General features: G+C 45.0%; 1 protein-coding gene across 5 annotated transcripts in view; it reads right to left on the reverse strand.

The window, feature by feature from the left end:
* The window catches only part of vps13c (vacuolar protein sorting 13 homolog C), a 52,510-nt gene that overhangs the window by 16,262 nt on the left and 16,423 nt on the right, over positions 1 to 19,825 (reverse strand). For 2 of the 5 annotated variants that reach the window (XM_080300664.1, XM_080300659.1), the window contains 44 exons: positions 18,999 to 19,034; positions 17,167 to 17,471; positions 16,745 to 16,889; positions 16,558 to 16,666; positions 15,875 to 16,008; positions 15,525 to 15,681; positions 15,324 to 15,403; positions 15,151 to 15,210; positions 14,556 to 14,712; positions 14,358 to 14,477; positions 14,174 to 14,277; positions 13,850 to 14,017; positions 13,248 to 13,552; positions 12,508 to 12,655; positions 12,283 to 12,303; positions 11,924 to 12,062; positions 11,501 to 11,619; positions 11,213 to 11,379; positions 10,719 to 10,972; positions 10,300 to 10,526; positions 9,900 to 9,992; positions 9,543 to 9,776; positions 9,327 to 9,458; positions 8,964 to 9,053; positions 8,452 to 8,607; positions 8,065 to 8,329; positions 7,813 to 7,973; positions 7,599 to 7,720; positions 6,985 to 7,282; positions 6,433 to 6,825; positions 6,049 to 6,153; positions 5,729 to 5,878; positions 5,489 to 5,614; positions 5,270 to 5,403; positions 4,859 to 4,985; positions 3,431 to 3,666; positions 2,021 to 2,162; positions 1,766 to 1,906; positions 1,603 to 1,684; positions 1,430 to 1,499; positions 1,141 to 1,252; positions 943 to 1,056; positions 656 to 786; positions 443 to 524 (listed from right to left, as the gene is read on the reverse strand). In XM_080300664.1, coding sequence (XP_080156790.1) covers positions 443 to 524; positions 656 to 786; positions 943 to 1,056; positions 1,141 to 1,252; positions 1,430 to 1,499; positions 1,603 to 1,684; positions 1,766 to 1,906; positions 2,021 to 2,162; positions 3,431 to 3,666; positions 4,859 to 4,985; positions 5,270 to 5,403; positions 5,489 to 5,614; positions 5,729 to 5,878; positions 6,049 to 6,153; positions 6,433 to 6,825; positions 6,985 to 7,282; positions 7,599 to 7,720; positions 7,813 to 7,973; positions 8,065 to 8,329; positions 8,452 to 8,607; positions 8,964 to 9,053; positions 9,327 to 9,458; positions 9,543 to 9,776; positions 9,900 to 9,992; positions 10,300 to 10,526; positions 10,719 to 10,972; positions 11,213 to 11,379; positions 11,501 to 11,619; positions 11,924 to 12,062; positions 12,283 to 12,303; positions 12,508 to 12,655; positions 13,248 to 13,552; positions 13,850 to 14,017; positions 14,174 to 14,277; positions 14,358 to 14,477; positions 14,556 to 14,712; positions 15,151 to 15,210; positions 15,324 to 15,403; positions 15,525 to 15,681; positions 15,875 to 16,008; positions 16,558 to 16,666; positions 16,745 to 16,889; positions 17,167 to 17,471; positions 18,999 to 19,034 — 6,651 coding nt within the window. The remainder of the gene's footprint in view (positions 1 to 442; positions 525 to 655; positions 787 to 942; positions 1,057 to 1,140; positions 1,253 to 1,429; positions 1,500 to 1,602; positions 1,685 to 1,765; positions 1,907 to 2,020; positions 2,163 to 3,430; positions 3,667 to 4,858; positions 4,986 to 5,269; positions 5,404 to 5,488; positions 5,615 to 5,728; positions 5,879 to 6,048; positions 6,154 to 6,432; positions 6,826 to 6,984; positions 7,283 to 7,598; positions 7,721 to 7,812; positions 7,974 to 8,064; positions 8,330 to 8,451; positions 8,608 to 8,963; positions 9,054 to 9,326; positions 9,459 to 9,542; positions 9,777 to 9,899; positions 9,993 to 10,299; positions 10,527 to 10,718; positions 10,973 to 11,212; positions 11,380 to 11,500; positions 11,620 to 11,923; positions 12,063 to 12,282; positions 12,304 to 12,507; positions 12,656 to 13,247; positions 13,553 to 13,849; positions 14,018 to 14,173; positions 14,278 to 14,357; positions 14,478 to 14,555; positions 14,713 to 15,150; positions 15,211 to 15,323; positions 15,404 to 15,524; positions 15,682 to 15,874; positions 16,009 to 16,557; positions 16,667 to 16,744; positions 16,890 to 17,166; positions 17,472 to 18,998; positions 19,035 to 19,825) is intronic. The other 3 variants (XM_026175942.2, XM_080300671.1, XM_080300669.1) reach the window with 2 other exon arrangements.

A 19,825-nucleotide genomic window follows, 5' to 3' on the forward strand; every position in this document is an offset into this window, starting at 1 on the left:
AATCAAAAAATTGCTCTCTTTTTTTATTCGGACTACTTACATTTATTTTGGGCTACCAAAAACTGAAGAGTCCCTGCCCGAAGGGCTACCAGGGATTTTGAAATTTTGAGAGCCCTGAGATAGATTATTTTTTTAAATTACTTTTGTTTCAGCAACATTAAATTTAAAAACTGTACTTTTGAGTTAAAATATATATTTATAATTTTAATAAATGACAAATTAAAAAGGCATGAACATTTTTTCTGTATCGAAAAAATATCGAACCGTGACACCAAAGTATCGAACCGAACCGTGAATTTTGTGTATCGTTGCACCCCTGAGGGAGGGAGGGAGGGAGGGAGGGGGAGAGAGAGAGAGAGAGATATATATATATATATATATATATATATATATATATATATATATATATATATATATATATATATGGAGGCTGTAACTTTACCTGTTCAGTATAGTGTCGAGCCGCCACCCACGTCAGCTTCTCTTTACTGTAAAACTGGTGCTTCACCTCGAAGAAAGCCAGTCTGTGGGACACAAACATGACGAATGTCAAACAGAAAGTTTTACTGTGACAGACGCAGCAAACAGCCGTCCCCTACTTTACGGCCCTCAGCGCATCTCTCTAATGCCGCCGCAGCAGCGGCGAGAGTCTCACTTGAAGATGATGTCGTCGACGTCGGTCAGCGTGGCCCCGATGCTTTTCAGCAGCAGGTTCAGAGACTGAATGGCTTCCGTCTCCTCAACCAAGTCATCACCGCTGGAGCCCAGAGACAGACTGAGATGGAGCTGAAACAAACACACGAACACCAAGATGAAAACACAACCTTGACCCAGTGACGACACTGGGCTTATTTTGAATCCAAACATTCATCTGGTTGACTTAACGATTTAAGCCGTTTTTAAATATAAGTGAAAAGGAGAGCTCAGACTGTGCGTCTTCACCTTGATGGGTGAGATGTGGAAGTATTCGAAGTAGCTGAGACCAGATGCGTCAGTCCGCGACGCCTCCATCAGCTCGGCCTGCAGGCCCTGCAGATCTTGCTCTATCAGCCCAGACTGAAACACAGACACACCTCAAACGCATGAACCCTCTGTGTGTGGTTCATGTTGGCACTTTTCACATGTTAGAAGCAGCTCTACCTTCTCGCTGTCGGCCTGGGGGTCTGCAGCAGGAGTGAACAGAGCCAAAATGGCTCCCAGGAAACCCTGATCGATCTTTACTGCCATCTCCTGGACCAAAGCCATGAAATACCTGGAGAACACAGACAAGCTCAAGACAAGCTGACAATCTTTTCCTTAATCCCATCTCTGTGCTTACCTCTCAAAAACAAGTAAGTGTGGCTTTTTCCACACACGAAGGATTTGGACTTCAGCAGGGTTGTGGTTTTAAACACCCTGCAGGTCTTTAGGTGAACTGGTTCTTACTCACTTGAACTGCATGACGTTGCTGTGCTGGTTGAACCTGGTGATGATGGACACGTCAATGAAGGGCTTTGGCTCTGTGGAGACAGAGAGCGGAGTTAAAGACGCTCGGCTCACCGTGAGAACGGTCAGATCAAGAGTTTGATCGAAGCTATGAAGAAGTTAATAAAAAGACTCCACCTGTGTCCAGAGCGATGGACTTTGGAGGAAGAACTGGATTGAAGACGATGGGGAAGATGGCACCTGGAAGCTGATTGTCCACCTGGACACAGAATGATGCCAGTCATACAAGAGTGTGTATTTCTGTGCAGGTGTGTATGCATCGTGGTGTGTGAGTGTTTACCTGCAGCCAGTGCAGCTGAGCTCTCAAGCTGCGCTGATGCACCGACTGCTTGAACTCCACTTGGATCCCAGACAGGAAGTTCCTCCTCACTTGGCAGGAAAACGGCTGACGCATCATCATGGTGGCCCCACTGAGGTTCACCTGAGAGCCAGTGACATCACAGCTTCCCTCTCAGCTCAGTGGACAATTGAAATTTAAATTGTGTGTGTATTTTTTGGGGGGTGGGCGTGTTTCAGGTGCACGTTGACCTCTCACCTCCAGGTTCTCCAGTCTGATCCAGCCGCCGGCGGACTTCCCACTCAGCTGATTCTGGTAGGCTTTCTCCAGCAGGCTGATGTTCTTGTTATTGAACGGCTTCCAGCGATTCTTTGGCTTCATTTCCCAAACAACACCTGAGCTGTGATACAAACACACATGTAACGCTGTAACACGCTTGTGATTATGTGTTGATGTTGCTCCAAGCGGTGTGCTAGGAAGCAAGATTCAGTGGGTATGATCATCTCCAGTGGGAGCTGGTCTGCACAAACAGACGTGTGCAGGAGCAGCAGCTCTACTTAGAGCTCCTCTAAAGTGCAGCCTCTCTATGTGGGAAGCTCATTTCACCCACTCATATCTGTAACCTTCTTCTTTCGGTCACTACCCAGACCTCCTGACCACAGGTGAGGGTTGAATGTATATTGACTGATAAAGAAGTTCTCTTTTCACCACAACAGTCCAGTACAATGGACACATTACTGGCCTTCTCCATCTGTCAATCTCACGCTCCACTTTCCTGTCACCTATTACCAGGATTGTAAGGATATCTGAACTCCTGTGTTTGGGTCAACAGCTATCCCAGTCCAGAGGGACCAATCCACCGCTTAACATCTGCAAATAATTTAAACCCTATATAAACAGCTCTAAGGTGCAGCGGTAAAAAGAGAGCTGAACCTAAAAGTGTAGATAAAAATATACTGGCTAGTCCTGCTTGTTATTCCTACTCTCACCTATGTTCATAAGCTGTAACTGGTCACAGAAAGCAGAAGCTGACGAGAACAGGCAGCAGAATTCAGCTTCCTCCCAATGGGCGAGGAGCTCAGTTATTTAGGAGAGGCTAAAAGTAGCTATTTCTTCACCAACAGTGCTACTTTAGTCAGCTGGAGGTGGTTCAGGCAGCTGACTAGCAGGCCTCCTGGATGCCTCCAAGGTGAGGTGTGTCCAGGCATATCCAGCTGGGAGGTGACCCTGGGACAGACCCGGGACACGCTGGAGTTATTACGCCTCTCTAAGGACTCAGTAACGCTTCATTATCCCCTCAGAACAGCTGGAGGAGGCTGTGGAGAGGGAGGTCTGGGCATGCTTTCTCTGTCACCCAGATCTGGATAAATAGCAGGAAACTTGCAGCTGTTACATTGTGAATAAAACCAAAACAAAAAAGTAGAAGATTTTTTCTGCATATCTTGGTTGCATTTTGCTCCTCTGGACCTAAATGAGATGGCACTCATCTAGCCCATTTTTAAGGAAGAAGAGTCCATTTACAATCTCTTCTTTATGAGAACACAGACTGATTTTAAGATAAAAATGTGTTAGTCAAGAAAGCAAATAGCTAATCTCACACTGTAGACGAAGCCTGGAAATGTGACCTTGCTTTGCTGTAAACTGCTCTGGTAATGTGATAGTGTTTACCTGGTGATGCCAATGTACGCGATCTCCTGCCGCTTGCTGTTGTTGATCAGCGACAATCCAAGGTTTTGCAACAAAACTTTTACTTCCTGATCGGACTGTTCAAGCTCCTCAGCCTGACGAGCCTTTGTCACCACTCCAACGTCCTCAGTAAATATCAGCACCCGCTGGCGACCGTCCAGGAAGGAAGCCCAGTGGATCTGAGACTGGCTGTCGTAGGAAAACTGACCAAAATCATCCTAAATGAACACAGACAGACTGTAAAGAAACTGATGTTTGTATCCTGGGTTTCATGAAGTTTGTGGGAAGCAAACACAAGGAGCATATTGTTATTGCTATATCCTCCAGTTTGACTGTAATAGTACCATAACTAAAGATATTCAATAGGATGTGAAAATAGCAACGGAGACGCTAAAAGTCATCAGGAATATGTGTACAGAGGGGATCTACATCAGTAAAAGAAGCCTCAGTTCCCCAGACTTCTCTACAATCAGATGTCTTGTAGCCAGAGTGGTTGCCTCCTGATGGCCAGAAAATCAAGGTAATAATTAATTAATAATTAAGGTTGTAAAAGCAACTAAATGTAAACGAAAAACAAAACATTTTGGTTACATAAAATTAAATTAAAAACTAGACTTTAAAAAAAATTTAAACCAAGAAATGATTTTGCGAACTTGGCAAATTAAAATAAAAATATTATTTTTTTCCTAGTTTGAGCTTCTATTACGTTTTTAGTTGTTTGCCGAAAAATTTATTTGCCTGATGAAGGATTGATGTATTGAGATTCTGGATGTCTGTCTTGGCTCTGACGTGTGTTCTCCAAACAATCATAATTACAACAACAAGAACAACAACAACACTGAAACTAATAAAAACGAAACTACAACTAAACATTTTCAAACAATAAAAACTAAACTGGAACGAGAAACTCAATCTGAAAATCAACTAAACTAGACTGAATTAAAAACAAAAAGCTAAAATGAAATAAACTAATTAGAAAATACAAACTCATTGTTTAGATCATAAATCTACACTAATCTTTTATATAAAGTAATTGATCATTTTTCTCAGTACAACAGCAGTGGCTGAAATAAATGGTTTTTCTGGTTCCTCAGGGTTCCAATTTTTGGTCCTTGACATTTTCAGGTTTGTTACATTAGATTTCTTCGGTCACAACAAACTGAAAAATTATTTTTCAGAGGATGAGGTTCAGCTGTTACAAAGACACAAAGGCATAGTAATATCTGGCCCTTCCACTATTAATCAATCAGAGAGTTTCTGCTGTTTTCTGTGGGAAATCTTTTGATATGCGTTTCATCAAACCTCAATAGCAACTAAACAAAGCTCGACCTCCAGAATTGTCTCACCATGACACACAACAGTGTCTTCTTACAAAAAAAATGCAGATACGAGATTGTGTGTGAGTCTGACCTTCAGCAGATCCAGCTCTCCTGAATGATCCCGGCATTCCCAACGAAGCATGCGGACTCCTGTTGGGTCGTCCCACGCAAACCGTCGAGTCTCGCTGGGTTTCAACGCATGAAAGACGGATGAGCCGCTGAAAAGAAATGGCAAGTAGCTGGGTTTCCACCAAGGTGTTTCACAAAGAGAAAATTAACTGAAATACAAATTTGTCAGGGAACTGACATGGAGTGACAACCAGAAACACAGAAAACAGGCAAAAAAAGCCTTTAAGAGCTTTTTTTGTGGCCAAAAACCTGGAGCACCTCCAAGAATGCAGAAGTTAAGACAGAGTGAACCGTGTCAGATGAAAAAGTTACAGCTTTTAAACTCTGATAGGCTATAAAATAACATATATGTAGTAGTGTGTTGACCTCTGACCTCTGTTTATAGCTGATGGTAGCCCAGGGCGTGTGGTTAACCAGCAGGGCAGGAGCTGCTCCTTCATAATAATCACTGAAGCTGATGACGGTGGAGTGATCGGAGAGGTTGACGTCCACGATGATCCCACCGCACTGAAACATACACGCATTTAAAAATCTCCAAAATGTACTAAACTGTGAGAGTTCGTCCGATGTGTCTGGTCTAATGCACACTAACCATTTCCATTTTTAGCAGGGTGCCGTTGTCCTGTTTATTGAAGAAGAAGGATTGGGAGGTGGATTCAGACCCGACAACACGGACACACAACTTTCCCGAGCCATTCTCCGGCCACAGAGGGAGACACTGCGCCACAACAATCGAATTATGAGAATTATAATAACATAAGGAGTTTGGCAGTGACAATAAGGAAGACAGGTCCCTACAGCCTGTCTGTTCTAAAACTAGAAATTCATTCACCTCGGTGGAAGAGATGTAGTGCCACTTGGTTTGGCTGCTGACTTCTCCCACTTCTAGTTCATAAGACGACTTGTTGACCAGAGTGTAGAAAGGACTCATGGTGACGATCCTGGTTAGTTTAAAACTGCTCATCTGAATACTAACACCCACCTGCACACAGAGACAAGAAGCATGAAACTAGATCAGCTCACAGCTGATGATCATTTTAATCAACCCAGGAGAAGAATGTGACACATTCAAAAGCTCCACAACCAGCCTGGTCTAATCCTCAGAAAGACAAAACAGGTTAAACAGTTTGATTAAAAGAGAAAAAGAGTTACCAAGAAGTCCATGTGGTTGGCGGGACAGCGAACGCAGCCATAACTTCCCACTGTGTCCAGAGAGAACCCGTCAGACCAGGAACTGGTGGAGACGCAAAGCTGGAGCTGATACAAAACATCAATGTGCAATAAATAAACATTTTACATATTACAGAAAATGTCTGGCTTTGTTTTTATCGTCAAAAAAATAAAAATAAAAATAAAAGAGTTAAAAAGGAAGCAGTGATCAGAAAATAGAGGTCTGACCAGATCTAAATATACAGGAATAAAAAAAACGTACCTGGAAGCTTATAAAGCATACAGGCTCGGATTGTGAAAACTTTGAACGACTTGTTTAAAGTCTAAAGAAGAAAGGCTGGACATGTGTGTCCAGGTGTTTCTCACCTTGCACTTGCTGAACATGTTTTTCTTCTTGAAGGAGAACAGGATGATGTCTCTGTAGTCGGCCGGGTGCTTGACGGAGATGTCCTCGGCTTTGTACTGGAGCACTCGAGACGTTTTGTTGATGATCCAGTACGGACTGAAGAGCGACAGCAGCAGGCGGCGGCTCGCCGTCCTCGTCGCATGGACATTAATGTCCACAGTCATGTTTATGTCCGAGTCGCAGGTGAGACATATGACCAGGAACTCGGGCATTTCCTTTTCAATCCGAATGTGTCCGTGCCAGTCGCGTCCTTGATACCTCATCAGCACCAGCGACACGATCTCGCCTGAGACACGAGCGTTCAGGAGGTCTGACGTGCTGCCTTCACGGAGCTCGCAGCTGTCTACTGAGCTCTGGGGATGCAACACGCCAGGTCCGATCAGGTTATTTTAGATCAGGTTAGTTTTCATTGGCTTATAAAATAATAAAACATTTCTAACAAACAGATGTGAATATCTGCAAAGACTCTTTATTATTGCATTGCTAAACCTTGATGGAGCTGTTAGGGTTACCTCCATCATGTAGCGAATGGTGTATGGCAGCAGGTTGCGTAGGGTAGCCATAGGATGGAGATGGATGACATAGGCGGGGTCCCAGTCCTCCTCTCCACAGCTGGTGATGTGTCGCAGGTCATCGGGGACGGCCAAAGTGCTGACCATGAGCGGCAGCAGGCTGCTTTCGGATGCGGGACACTGAAGCATCGACCCCACCTCTGAGCTACAGTGCACCTGCTCCTTCCAGGATATGCAGGTGGAAGATGGCGCGTACTGACCTGTCAGCTCTCCTGCTGGCTGCAAAAACAGCTGAGATCTGGAGGAAAGAGGAAGTAAAGACTCTCACCACCTCCGGAAGTTATGACGAGGCACCTGGAGCTGCTCAGATCCACAGGAACTCACAACAGCACCCAGAGAGTTTCAGGGACAAGATTGCACTTAAAGTGTCACAAATTCAGTTTGGAAAAAAGGATCTGCAACCAGAAGCTCGCCCATGTTGGCAAACCCTAAATTTGTAGATGTTCAGAGCAGCAGAGGATGTCTTTTATTGAGACAATCATCAAATCCACAAAGACTATGACTATACTAACAAACAGTCTCTCGAACACCTGAAGAAGGTGGTGTGATTCTACCTGTAAGTTTCTAAGGTGACATGAAACTCCGTCTTGGGTTCGGCCTGTCCAATAACCTGCAGAGCTCTGGTTTGTGGAGAGTACTTGAGGATGGTGAATGGCACTGAGAAGTGATTCTTTATCTAAAAACACAAACAAAAGTTGCCTCTAAATAAACCTGTCCTGCTTTTCTAATCACAATATCGGCTTTATTTAGAGCGTCTGTGGTTCAGACCTGCAGCGGCGAGCGAACCGTGATGACCTTGTTGCCTTCGTTGGCGTCAATCTGCAACAGCACAGATATGGCCTCCTGCAGATTCGGGCCGCGGATGTTGTAGAGGCGTCGACCCGGTTTGTCCACAGGGATGTTGGCGATCTCGCTGTATCCTGAGGGCACTGTATGGGGAGAGAAATAACACATCTCCAATCGCAAGCTTAGCATAAGACAACACGCAGCACCAACAGAGAACGAGTGGGAACGTCTGACCGATGGTGAGGTTGAACAGGCAGCTCTCTTGCCGCTGGAGAGCTGAAAGTTTGCCTCTGGATGTTGGTTCGAACATTGAGTGCTCCAGTTCCATGTTCTGATCCACCGGCAACTCGTGGAGCTTTCCCTGCCCCGCAGATCCCACCAGTCTCAAGTTAGCACTGTGCTCCACAATGAAGGGAATTCCCAGAGAGTTTCTAATAGTGAATGGCGACTTCTCCTTCAGAGAGTAATCAAAGGTGGAAGTCGTTCCCTCCGAGAACGCCTGATCAAAACACAGCAAAGGAAAAGGGCACTCAGTGATTCAACGAATTAACACTTTTTCAAAAAGTCAATTAGAAGTGATATTATAGCATCAGTCAGACACAAACTGAAGCTGTTCTGTACCTTGGCGAGGTTTTGGAAAACGTTGAGGCAGCACTTGGAGATGGTGACATTCATGGTGTCTTTGGAGCAGATGTTAACGACAGTGCGAGGTTCAGGAAGGAATATGAAGTCATCTCCGTGAACAGGGCTTTTGTCATGGATTGGGTTGTTCTTCATCTGCAGGAGCAAAAACAGCATCACTAAGTTCATCAGCCTCATTCCACCTTTAAATGGCAGATTACAGACGTGCCGTTAAACTCTTACACCTGTAATATTAAGGTCTGTCTATTCCAAGAAAAAAAAAGAAAAAAGAAAAAGAAAGGGTGGGGGGGGGGGGGGGGGGGTTGGAAATGAGCCACTTGGATGTTTTATATGAGGAACACAAAAATGTCTTTGACATAAAACTATTCACAGACAAAACACTTCAGGGAATTGCTTTGCTGTGGGACATTCACTGGAGTGGGACATTGTGTAGCTGTCATAATAATCACACAAAGTTCATTAAGAGCAAGCTTCGCTGCTAGCAGCTTTACCTCGAACTCCAGGTTCCACCTTCGTCTGCCGCCGTCGACTCGTTCCAGCAGAGGCTCCCACACCGCGTGGGTCTCATTAAAGTAATTCACCTGGGAACAGATGACACACTTGGTTTTTTTTCACTGAGCACAGCAGCTGCGATAACTCAGCTGTCAGAGAGATTTTTGTCTTTCTGGAATATATCAGCCTATCCCTTCCAGTGGCGTCAACACCTTCGGTGGTAGGATGAACACATGAATAATGTTCTTAAATACTCCTCAGCTAAAACTAAAGTTAGGAAAAAAAAACCAAACTAAAGTTAGGAGCCTTGAATATATGACACGAGTTTCAGGATCAGGTCTGAATCCAGGTTGAGTTCTTACTTCAAGCGTCATATCAGCTCTCAGCTGTGGCAGCGAAGACCAGTTTTTGGCTGAACCATTGAAGGAGGACTCGGCCAGCAGCAGAGGGACTGTTCGATGACCCAAACCGGACTCCAGAGTCACCTGTACAACCTGAGGGCCAACAACAGCTCGTCAAAAAGAAGCAAACCTTCTTTAAAGTTTTACAATGAATGTTCTGCGAGGACGCTGTGGTACCTTGACTTCGACGCCAAAGCTCTCCCCTTCATTTCGTCCGTCCGGTTCTCTGAAGCTCTCGGTGACCTCGGTGGCCTGGTCCACTCCCAGGAACCAGTAGTTACAGTTGTAGATGTTCATGACCGACCACAGGTCACTGACATCGGGCTTCGATGCCTCGCACTGTTGATCCTTCTGCTTTGCCGTCATGGCGGCTGTTATCGTTGTCACTGTGTTGAGGATGAACGGTGAAATCTGCAGATGAAAGACACACTGGTGATGAGTTCACTGACAGTCGGGAAATCACCGCGAGTCCAGAGAAGCAACACAGAGTCTCCAACATCTGTCAGTGTGATTTCTAAATCCATAAATAAATACCTTAATTATGATTTCCTCCACTGTCACGGAGCCCCTCAGTGGCTGATTGGGGTGAGCTTTGGTTTCCAAGGTGACCGAACAAGGTCTCAGTACCTTTTGGATAGAGCCAGACTGATACCTTTAATCACGTTTGTTCATCTCTCATTACTTACAAGACCACTAACACATCACATTTTCTTCCCCTACAGTAAGACACTTTTTCAGTTAATCTGTTACCCGACTCATATTTTTAAGGGTAATGCAGTAAAAATGGTTTTACTCCCAGTCGTTTACTACCCAAAACGCTGTGGGTTTAAATGTGTCTGACATATCAAAAAACACAAAGCAGAACTGATATAACAGTGAGTGAAAGGTTCTCTCTGAAGAATCTACAGACTGCAAAAAACAAGCACACTCTTACGGTGGTGACAGCCTTGTCCTCTTTGTTTTGGATGAAGGGGCAGGCGAGGACCTTCAGCTCCCTCAGGCTGGCTCTCATGTTCTGTGTGCCGTCCTCCTCGGCCTGTAGCGTGAAGTCGCACTGAAATGAGGCCACGAGAGCTGGGGCGTCGGCCTTCATCAGGTTGGCCACGAACACCACCTCTGGGTCCACCACCACTGCTCGAAGTCGAGTCTTCACTGTGGAGGCTGCAGAGAGAAAACAGTCTTGTGATGGTTTTTCTTTTTTTGTTTCCGTTCTCGCTTTGTGATTCTGAATGGTCGTCTTTAGCTTGACTGAGAAGCTCTGAATACTTGGAAACATCAATTTTACAGTTTTATACAGTAGATATACTCAATCCCCCCCGCCTCTCCGGTTGGGGTCTGGTGTCCCGATCTTACCAGTCTTGGGGTCGGCTCGTGGTTCAGTGGTCTGTCTCAGCTGCAGTCTGTCGCTCGGTGCAGAGGTGGCGGGCGGAGCCGAACTCTGCGGCAGAGCCTGCAGGAAGAAATCTCCGACGGCCATCAGAAACTCCACGCTTGCACAGAGATAGAGCTTCTGCAGAATGGCCACCACCTCCCGTTCTGCTGCGCTCTGCCGGTACGTCACGTCGATCGTGACCCCTGAGCTCTCTTCGTCTCTCTGCCTCACCATCCTGCAGCAAGTTAACACAATGTGTGATCACTGACCGAAAACTCTCATCTAAACCACTTTGGTAGCAAAAAACTAAACTGCTTTCCATATGGATCATATTCACTGTGCAGTGTGATCTGACTGTTTCTTCTTCTTCTCTGAAAAACAACTACAGACTATTTGATGAAGAACTCCATCAGTGATTGATCACGTCATCAACAAAACAGTCAGACAGACAGAAAGCAGAGATCATTTGACTTACCGCGAGGTGACCCTCTCCATGCCGGTCCTCAGGTCGTCCAGTGTGCAGGCAGTCAGCACCGTGCTCACCTCCATGCTGCCATTATTTAGGATCTTCCCTGAAGTTTTTAGCAAGTGTAGGGCAAATTCTCCCAGTCTGAGGTCCTGCTGGTTCTGGAGATCTGAGGACTGGGAACAGGGACAACAGTCAGGAAGAATAACTAACACTTACTTGCTTACTCCAACCACTGGACGAATAGCGTCCCCCAGATATCAGTTTCTTTTCACGTCCTTGTTGTTTCTAACTGACCTGTTTGGGGTCGAGGTACAGAACCAGACCAAGAGACTCGATGTTGAAGTTAAACTTGACAGTCTCCAAAGTTTCATCGTCCTCTTCACTGTGGCTCACAGTCATCTTTCCAGAACCACCTGAGCAATCAGGACAAAGATCACATCAACAAAACGGCAAGAAAGCTTAAAGTGGATCTATTACACTCATTAACAATATTTTTATTCTTGGACTTTCGAGCAGCCTAGCTTGATTTAGGGTTCAAAATAATCCTGGTCTATCTTATATCAGATACATGTCAGCGCTTTGAGTACTCCGGGAGAGTAGAGAAGCGCTATATAAGAATCAGTCCATTTACCATGTCATCAGTCAGACACAGAAACCAGACAAATATCAGGGTTCAACTCTGGATGAGTGAAGATCTGAACATAAACTCAATCGGACCTGTCGGGGTGGCTCCAGCTGCTCGGACCTGCAGACTGGTCTCCTGCCGGGCTGCGGCGGGCTCCGGGCTTCCGGCCTCTCCCAGATTCTCCATCAGGATCCTGAGCACCACCTTCAGGTCGTCTTGACTGAGCTTGACCTGCACAGACGCATCAGTCACTACTCAGTCTGTCTACAGCTGTGACTAGAATGAGGCTACGGCTAAAGGCTGCTAGCCTAGCCTAAACCTGCGTCCTTATTGGAGGTGTCTACGCAGACTACAGACCACAACAAACAAACTGCATCCAGCTTCCAAGTAAAAGACGAGACCAGCAACAATATAACTCTACAGAGAGGCCTGTCCTCAGGGGAAACTGTACCTTTGGTGGTTTACTTGTCGACTGGTTGTAAAAACAAGAATAAAATCATTAGTGGAATTTCTGACACATTTTATTCTATTGAGGAAGATTATTACATACGTCTTAAAACACCAACCATACTGTACAGCTACTCTGTTTTTATATCGTCTTGTAATCTGGGAAAGATTTTTGGTTACAAGTTTAATAATGTAACAAGCATACATGTTAACTTCCTCTTCCTCCTACCTTCATAGGTTTCAGATCTCCATCGATCTCCACAGCAGCCATCTTCTTGTACCAGGAAGCTGCCAGGTTTCTCTTGATGTTCAGGTGCAGGTTGACCGGTTCAAGCAGCTCTCTGCTAGGTTGGTTTGAGTCAGGCTCTAAGCAGGTCCTGGGCCACAACAGGAAAGACTCAATGTGCTTACAGGAGAAACGAATCAAAGTCTGCATATAAAAACAAAAGCTTCCCCTTCAAAGCTTTCTGCTTCTGCACCTTTTTTTCAAGCATGACCACAATATCCTTGGAATTCCTGATCTGACTACTTGCACATGCAGTTTCATCCTTTTTCTCAGATTGACCAGCAAATTTCACTGTTTTAACACAAAGGAGAGGCGCCAAGATTCAGGTGGCCAGATTGGGTCTTCCTTCCTGCACGTCTGTGGAGGTTCTCAGTCATTAAAGGTCACGGTAGTCTTAGGAGCTTAAAAAGACATTGAAACCTCTCGCGTCTTATCCAAGAGGTTTCCTGCAGCTTTAAAACTTTTAAAAACTGAAGAAGCTTCTTGGTGAAACAGACTTAAAGAAGTCCAGTTGCATCTTTTTACGCTCCTGAGACTTCCTTTAAGGTCCTATTCTAAGAACATCATTACTGACATTAAGGATTTCAGTCTTCAGGTTCTTTCATTTCACTTTGTAAAATCTTAATCAACACCATTAACATTTCTGACTGTGGATCAAGTCTGTGAGGCTTTGTTTCACTGACCTGGAGAGTTTCACCTTCGTCAGCTGGACGTCCATATTGTCGATGACGGCTGGCAGCGGACATCCTGTGACATCCAGCAGAGAGAAGCTGTTCCCAACAGTAATCAGACCCAGGTCCACCTCCAGAGCGTTGTTGGAGGTGGAGGACTGTGGTATGATGATGACTGGGGCCTTAAGGTTGATGTCCATGGACAGACGGAAGCTCTTCTGGGCGAAGTCACGTACGCTGGACGCGGCCTTCTCCGCTGCCTGAGCCGTCGCGGCGCTCAGAGCTTCTTTAGCGGTCTGGAAGTTGTTGGTGAAATTCTGCAAGAAAATTTAAAAAAAAAAAAAAAAAAGACAGTTTTCTTCAGTCCAGTAGTGACTATTTCATGCACTCTTAGGTGTTTTAAAAACCACTGGATCCAGGTTTCTTTTTGCATTTCTTCTCATTGGCAAAAATTAAAAAGAATAAAAGAAAACTCACAACATTAATACTGAGAAAGAAAAACAAATCAAACTGGGAGGAGGGAACACAAATAACAAACCAGTGCAGGTTTAGCTGCTCGGGTCAAACTAAAAACAGTTCTACAAACTAACTTTCAATCATCACGTGTGACTCACCAGCAGGGACATGAAGAACCTGTGCAGGTAAACCACCTGGATGCAGCCCACGTTTAACTTCACTTTGCCGTCAGTTTTGGAGGTGTCGGCGTAGCCCGCGCCCTCTGTGGCGTTAGGGGTCAGACTCACGCTGAAGCTGAACACCTCGTTACCCACGATGGAGATGGCCTGAAGCATAGTCGGAGGGAAACCGTTAGCTCACACAAGAACACAAACACAAGAGGGCAGGACGATCTAAAGCAGTCCCGGGGTATCAGGGTCTGAAGACGTTATCAGTTTTGACACAATGGAGTGAAGCATTCTTATATAAGACAACTTACTGACCTTCTTGTGGAAGCTTTTGGGATCAACGTTTAGAACAATGAAGTCTCGCATGCCGCCTGATATATGAGTCTGAGGTCCTTGCATCAGCAGCGAGCCATTAATACCTGAGGTACACAGCAGGCGTGTTACATCAGGTTTGGTAGTGAAAACTCACAGAAAACAAAATTCAGCTCCGATTCAGTACCTTGGATCTTGATGTCGGCCATGTTGCACAACTGGTCGCACACTAGGACGTTGAAGGCCCCGAGATCCATGACCACCTTCAGGTCTGTGACCTGAGAGTCTACAGGTGACACCAGGGCAGCTGCAGGAGAAAAATAACACATGACGCTGAGTTTTAAGTCAGACGCACATTGTGTGTGTGGGTGTGTGTGGTACTGACTGGACTTCGCAGAAACCGTCTTATCCTCCGTCTTTGGTCGGACTTCTTTCTCTGGAGACGGAACGCCGCCGCCAGATGACAACGCCGTCGACAGGAAGTTAATGGCTGACAGCAGAGCTTCGGTGTGAAGCATGACGTCGAGTGAGGTGAAAGTCACCTACGACCCAAGAGGAAAGCTGATGCATTTTAGTGGTTCTCAAAAATGTGCAACACCTCGGATGTGTGACAGATCTTAGTCCCGTGGTGCCACGTTCATCACTGGTATTTTATTAAGTTACTTTTCCCCTGTTCTACCTCTCGTCACAAATACAGGTTTTGTTGTTAGACAGCGTAGAGAGACGTTCATAGAAAGAACAGGCTCAAATCTATCAGAACAGGATGACGTGACGTGGAGCATTTTTTGTGTCTGTGTTGTAAATTTGAGTAAAACTTGGGTGATGCAGTGTGAAAATGATTTCTAAATCAGACAAATCCACCTGGTAACACTAGATCTGTGCAAACAGGGCTAAAGCCAAGCTTGCATTTCCTTCAACACGACCATGAGATGTGCAGAGATGATGCTGTACTGATCTGCAGGTGATGAACTATGACTCACATTGATCAGCTGCTCGGTGTTTTTGTAGACGGTGGAGAAGTTTGGTCCGGCACGGTCGGCCTGATGAAACAAACAGGCTGATTAAAAACTGCTGAATCTCAAACCGTCGACCCCACACGTAGTTCTCGCCTCCACCTCCCGTGCATGAACAGGTAATCACATGGTGACCTCACCTTACAATACTCCACTTTGAGCAGTTCAGCTCCAGACTCGACTGAAGAGCTGATGAGGCACAGCGGCTCCCCACTTGAGTCTAAACCAGAAGAGACCAAAGCTGTCACATCATCAACATGTTCGACCGCACATGCACAACCAAAGAAACCAGTACAGACACACTTGTGTCAGTAAACCCTGGTGTGCTGTAACGCTCTGACCTTTGAACTCGAGGCACTTCAGGGCAATTTTTCGGATGTATGTTGCTGCACTCATGTCGTATTTTCTGACTTTTGTGTTAATGCCCATGTGGGCGACGTGAAAGACCAGGAAAGGGGACTCCTTCTGTTCCTTTGGCTTTTTCAGAGTCAGAAGCACCTTAAGAGAAGTAGCAGAAAACACATTTAGATGACAGCAGAGCGCCAACATGTTGGAGCAACAATGAATGCAAAATTTTGTATCTCTTCAGATACAGAATGATCTTTCAGACTCTCTAAAGTCTCCACAGACTGATGTTCTCTTGAAACAGAGGAAAAGTGAGTCAGACTCTGAGCTCTGGCAGATTTCGTACCTCTTCCACTTCAAAGTTGAGGAGAACGCTGATGGTGTTTTCATTCTGAATTCCATTGGTTGCGGCCACAGCACCATTAGATGCTGGTGGTAATGACACCACATCTACCAGCTGCTCTGCAAGCTCTGCTTTCTCTGTGGAAGCAAAGCGGTGATTAAAACACACACGTGTGTTCAGATCTTCTTTTTCATGTCTCACTAACTGAAGTAGCGATCAAGTTCTTACATAAGAACCGTGCGTCATGGCCACTCAAACTCAAACTTTGCTGTGAAAGCGACCCGACTTTAACACTAGTGATAAATGAACTTTTACTGAAATGCTCTGAGGGAGGATGCTCATGCCATCGTGTGTGCAGTTTCAATGCCCAGAAAAAGTAAATACTGGTCTCCACCCACCACCACCTGCCCACCAGATTTGGGTCCCTGCAGCTCTGCCCTTTTGCTGAATGAACCAGACACCATTTTATTGTACAGATGAAAGAAGGCAGTACTAGATATTTGTTTAATTTGCAAGTCATAGAACATAACATGGTTAAAACTTGCTCCTGGGTTCTTCACAGTACTGGAGTAAGGATCTGGTTAAGTCCAAAGATAATCACTTCAGCTGTGTCTGAATTTACAAGCTGATAATGACTTTTCTCCAACTTATTTCATTTCCCATCATGTGCTGTGAGAGTGAATCACCTTGGGCCACCTGTCTCTTCACATCCATGCTGTGCTCTTTGTTCCCCTCTCCAATGTTCTCTACTAGAATCTTCATCAGTACACCAAGATCTTCCTCACCCAGACTCATCTGATGGATACACAATAAAGGTTTAAGTCTCACTCTGCAGAGTCTGAATCCTGGTTCAGGAAAACAAGAGAGACCTACATTTAGGGACCGGAGCACTCCCTGGACCTGGACTCCGGGAATCTTAGAGAACCAGGAAGCTGCCAGGTTTCGGGTGACAAGCAGCTCTAAGTTGATTGGCTGAAGGATCTCGATGTCGGGCAGAGAGTCTCGCTTCAGTGTGGTTCTGAAAGCACAGTGGAATCTGTTTTTATCTGCTGGACCTTCGTCATGTTTCAGTGCAGCTAAGAGGAGAAACATTTCCCATCAACTGGTGTGTACGAAGACGCCAAGCGATGAAGAGAACTGGATGCAATCAGTGCATTGGTACCATTTCTAAGTCCCAGTGAGGTCTAAACAACCTGAGTTTAGCTGGATTTAAACCAACAAACACAATTAAGCAAAAGCAGAACTGTTTCCAGCCCTGCTCACAGTCAGTGTATTCACATTTCTTATGTTGTTACCTGGACAGTTTCAGCTGCGTCAGCTGGACATCCATCTTCTCCACCACAGCTGGCAGAGGGAAACCCTCCACCGGCTGCAGAGAGAAGCTGTTTCCCACCGTGATCAGACCCAGATCCACCACCACAGCATTACAGGAGGTGGAGGACTGGGGGATGATGATGAGTGGGGCCTTCAGCTTGATGTCCATGGACAAACGGAAACTCTTCTGGGCGAAGTCTCGAACACTCGACGCAGCCTTCTCCGCTGCCTGAGCCGTCGCGGCGCTCAGAGCTTCTTTAGCGGTCTGGAAGTTGTCGACGAACATCTGAAGAACAAAAGCAATCAGGTGTGAGATGACAGACTTGAGTAGACTTAGAGAGACGCCATGAAGGAGCAAGTCAGAGGGCCAATGTGAGGAGTTCACTGTGTGCACAGGTTCATTTCTGTTTCACAAACCTTCACAGGGATATGAACCTCATGCTGATGGCAGGCTTTAAAGTCGCTGCGCTTACACACCAGCTGGCACTTGAAATCAGGAGTTGGAACCGAGACGTGGAAACTACATTAGTTACGTTTTTTGAACATTTTTAATATCGTAAATATCGAGCTGTGTGTAGAAGTTAAAAGGTTCATATCACGACTGACGTATGAAACAAGAATGAAAGTCAAACCCGCTTTAAGGAGACGTCACACAGGCAAAGGTCATGTGACTGACGGGGGGGTGGCAGTGAGGGTGTGGGGGGGGATAATGAGGGCAGCTGAGTGATTTGCATAGCACATATGGAGGACGTGAGCTCTGATTACTGTCAGATGCTGTGCATGAAAAGCATTCCTTCTTCTGTCATCTCTCCCTGTGTCCGTGCTCACTCTGCCGAACATTCAAACCAGTTGTTTTAACCATCTCCTGGTCTCAGACGGGTGGCGCTCAGGGTTTTGAGTGACTTCCTGTCTCATGTGCTTTGTTTCAGTAACAGTTTGGTGGAAACACGCTCATTGAGGATGATTCTGCTGGACTGTCGGCTATCCTACAAATTTGTAACTGCCTGGATTTCTATGTCACGCAGGTGGGGTTTACTTTTATACTGCAGAAATCAGATTGTTGACACACCCTAAAGACATCCATTAAATTGCACTGACAACGAATATAAACGCACAATATGAGAACTACACCGTACGTCTGCCCTCTTGGCCTGGTTGCTCTTGGAAAAGAGATTTTACCTGGATAAACAAAAGGGTAATGAAATAATAAAAATTAAAAGTAGCGTTTTAGAAAAATGAAAGTGAAGCAAGCCCTACAAGCCAACAGCTATTTTGCAACATTGGGTTGAGCTCAGGCTTTGTAAAAAGACTGAAATGTGTTTCCTGCTTCTTAAACATATGAATAGTTTTCCTTATTTACTTCTTTTGATATTTTAATTTATAAAAATAAACTGGTTCCAAATAGATGATGCATTATAGTCCGTTAATCATCATTCTGTTGATGAGTTGAGGACAATGTGTCATGGGAGGTCAGACGTATTCATATTTTCTAAAGTTATGAAATGAGAAATAAATACAGATGTGATGAGAAGCTGATCAAAGAAAGCATGAGCAGAGAGTATATTTAAAGTTGTCTTTTTGTCACTTCCCTTCTCCCTCAAAGTTAAACCTCGTCATATCGCGCCATTCAGATTAACCCGAGTCTACGACCAACGAGTAGAAGGTAGAGACGGGGGTTAATCCGCTCACAGAGACAGGGTCCCTCTGGGACGTTAAACCTGATGATATTTAAGCTGGTGGTGCAGCGGTGTTGTCGAGTGAAGCTAAAGCAGAAGGTTTTGTGCAGTTCAGAGGTGCATGCTGGATGCTGTACCTCGTCACCAGATGTATACTGAAAGCTAAAAGAAGCCTGCAAGAACAAAACACATCAACAAGACAAGAAAGATGAGAGACAAAGAACTGCAGAGAAAGGTCATGCAACAGGGAACAAGACATCTCTGATTTGACTCTACAGCTACAAACACATCAGAGAAGTTCAGAGTTTAAACTAAAGCTGATTCCCGACGACTGTCCTGCAGACATTACAGTGACAGCTGCAGCCAAAAGCAACTGAACATATAGAGTACAATACAGTTTCATTTCACAGTGACATGGAGCCAATTTCTGTCCATCCCTACTCACACTCACTCATTTCACAGAGGTCAACCACACGGAATGAAATTTGAAATTAACTTATCAAAAGGTTGGAATGGGTTTATAAACCACCATTAAGGAGCAGCAGCGGTTGTGTTCTGGTACGGAGGAGACTTCAAACACTTACAGAGGGACGTTTAACGGAATAATCTCACAATAAATAAAATCACTTGCATGTATATGAAAAAACTCATTGCTAATTATCTCCTGTTCTTCAGAATGAAAAGGCAAAGCAGAGAATTTTGGAAATTCTGCAAAGAGCTTGAATAGGAAACAGAAGGTTTTTTTTTCTAGCAAGTGAAGCACATAATCCTGATACAGCCGTCTGATAGTGGCATAAACTCTCATGAATGTCTCAGTTCCTGGTAGAATTCAACAAAGGAAAAGTAATCGAGTTTAAAAGAGGCAAAAAAGTACTTTAAGCACTAAGTATAAGTACTTAATTGATATCCTAGAGGGCAACTCCAGGCCTCGAGGGCCGGTGTCCTGCAGGTTTTAGATCTCACC

This window comes from Astatotilapia calliptera, chromosome 1, assembly GCF_964374335.1.
Source record: "Astatotilapia calliptera chromosome 1, fAstCal68.1, whole genome shotgun sequence".
NCBI classification, from domain to species: Eukaryota; Metazoa; Chordata; class Actinopteri; order Cichliformes; family Cichlidae; genus Astatotilapia; species Astatotilapia calliptera.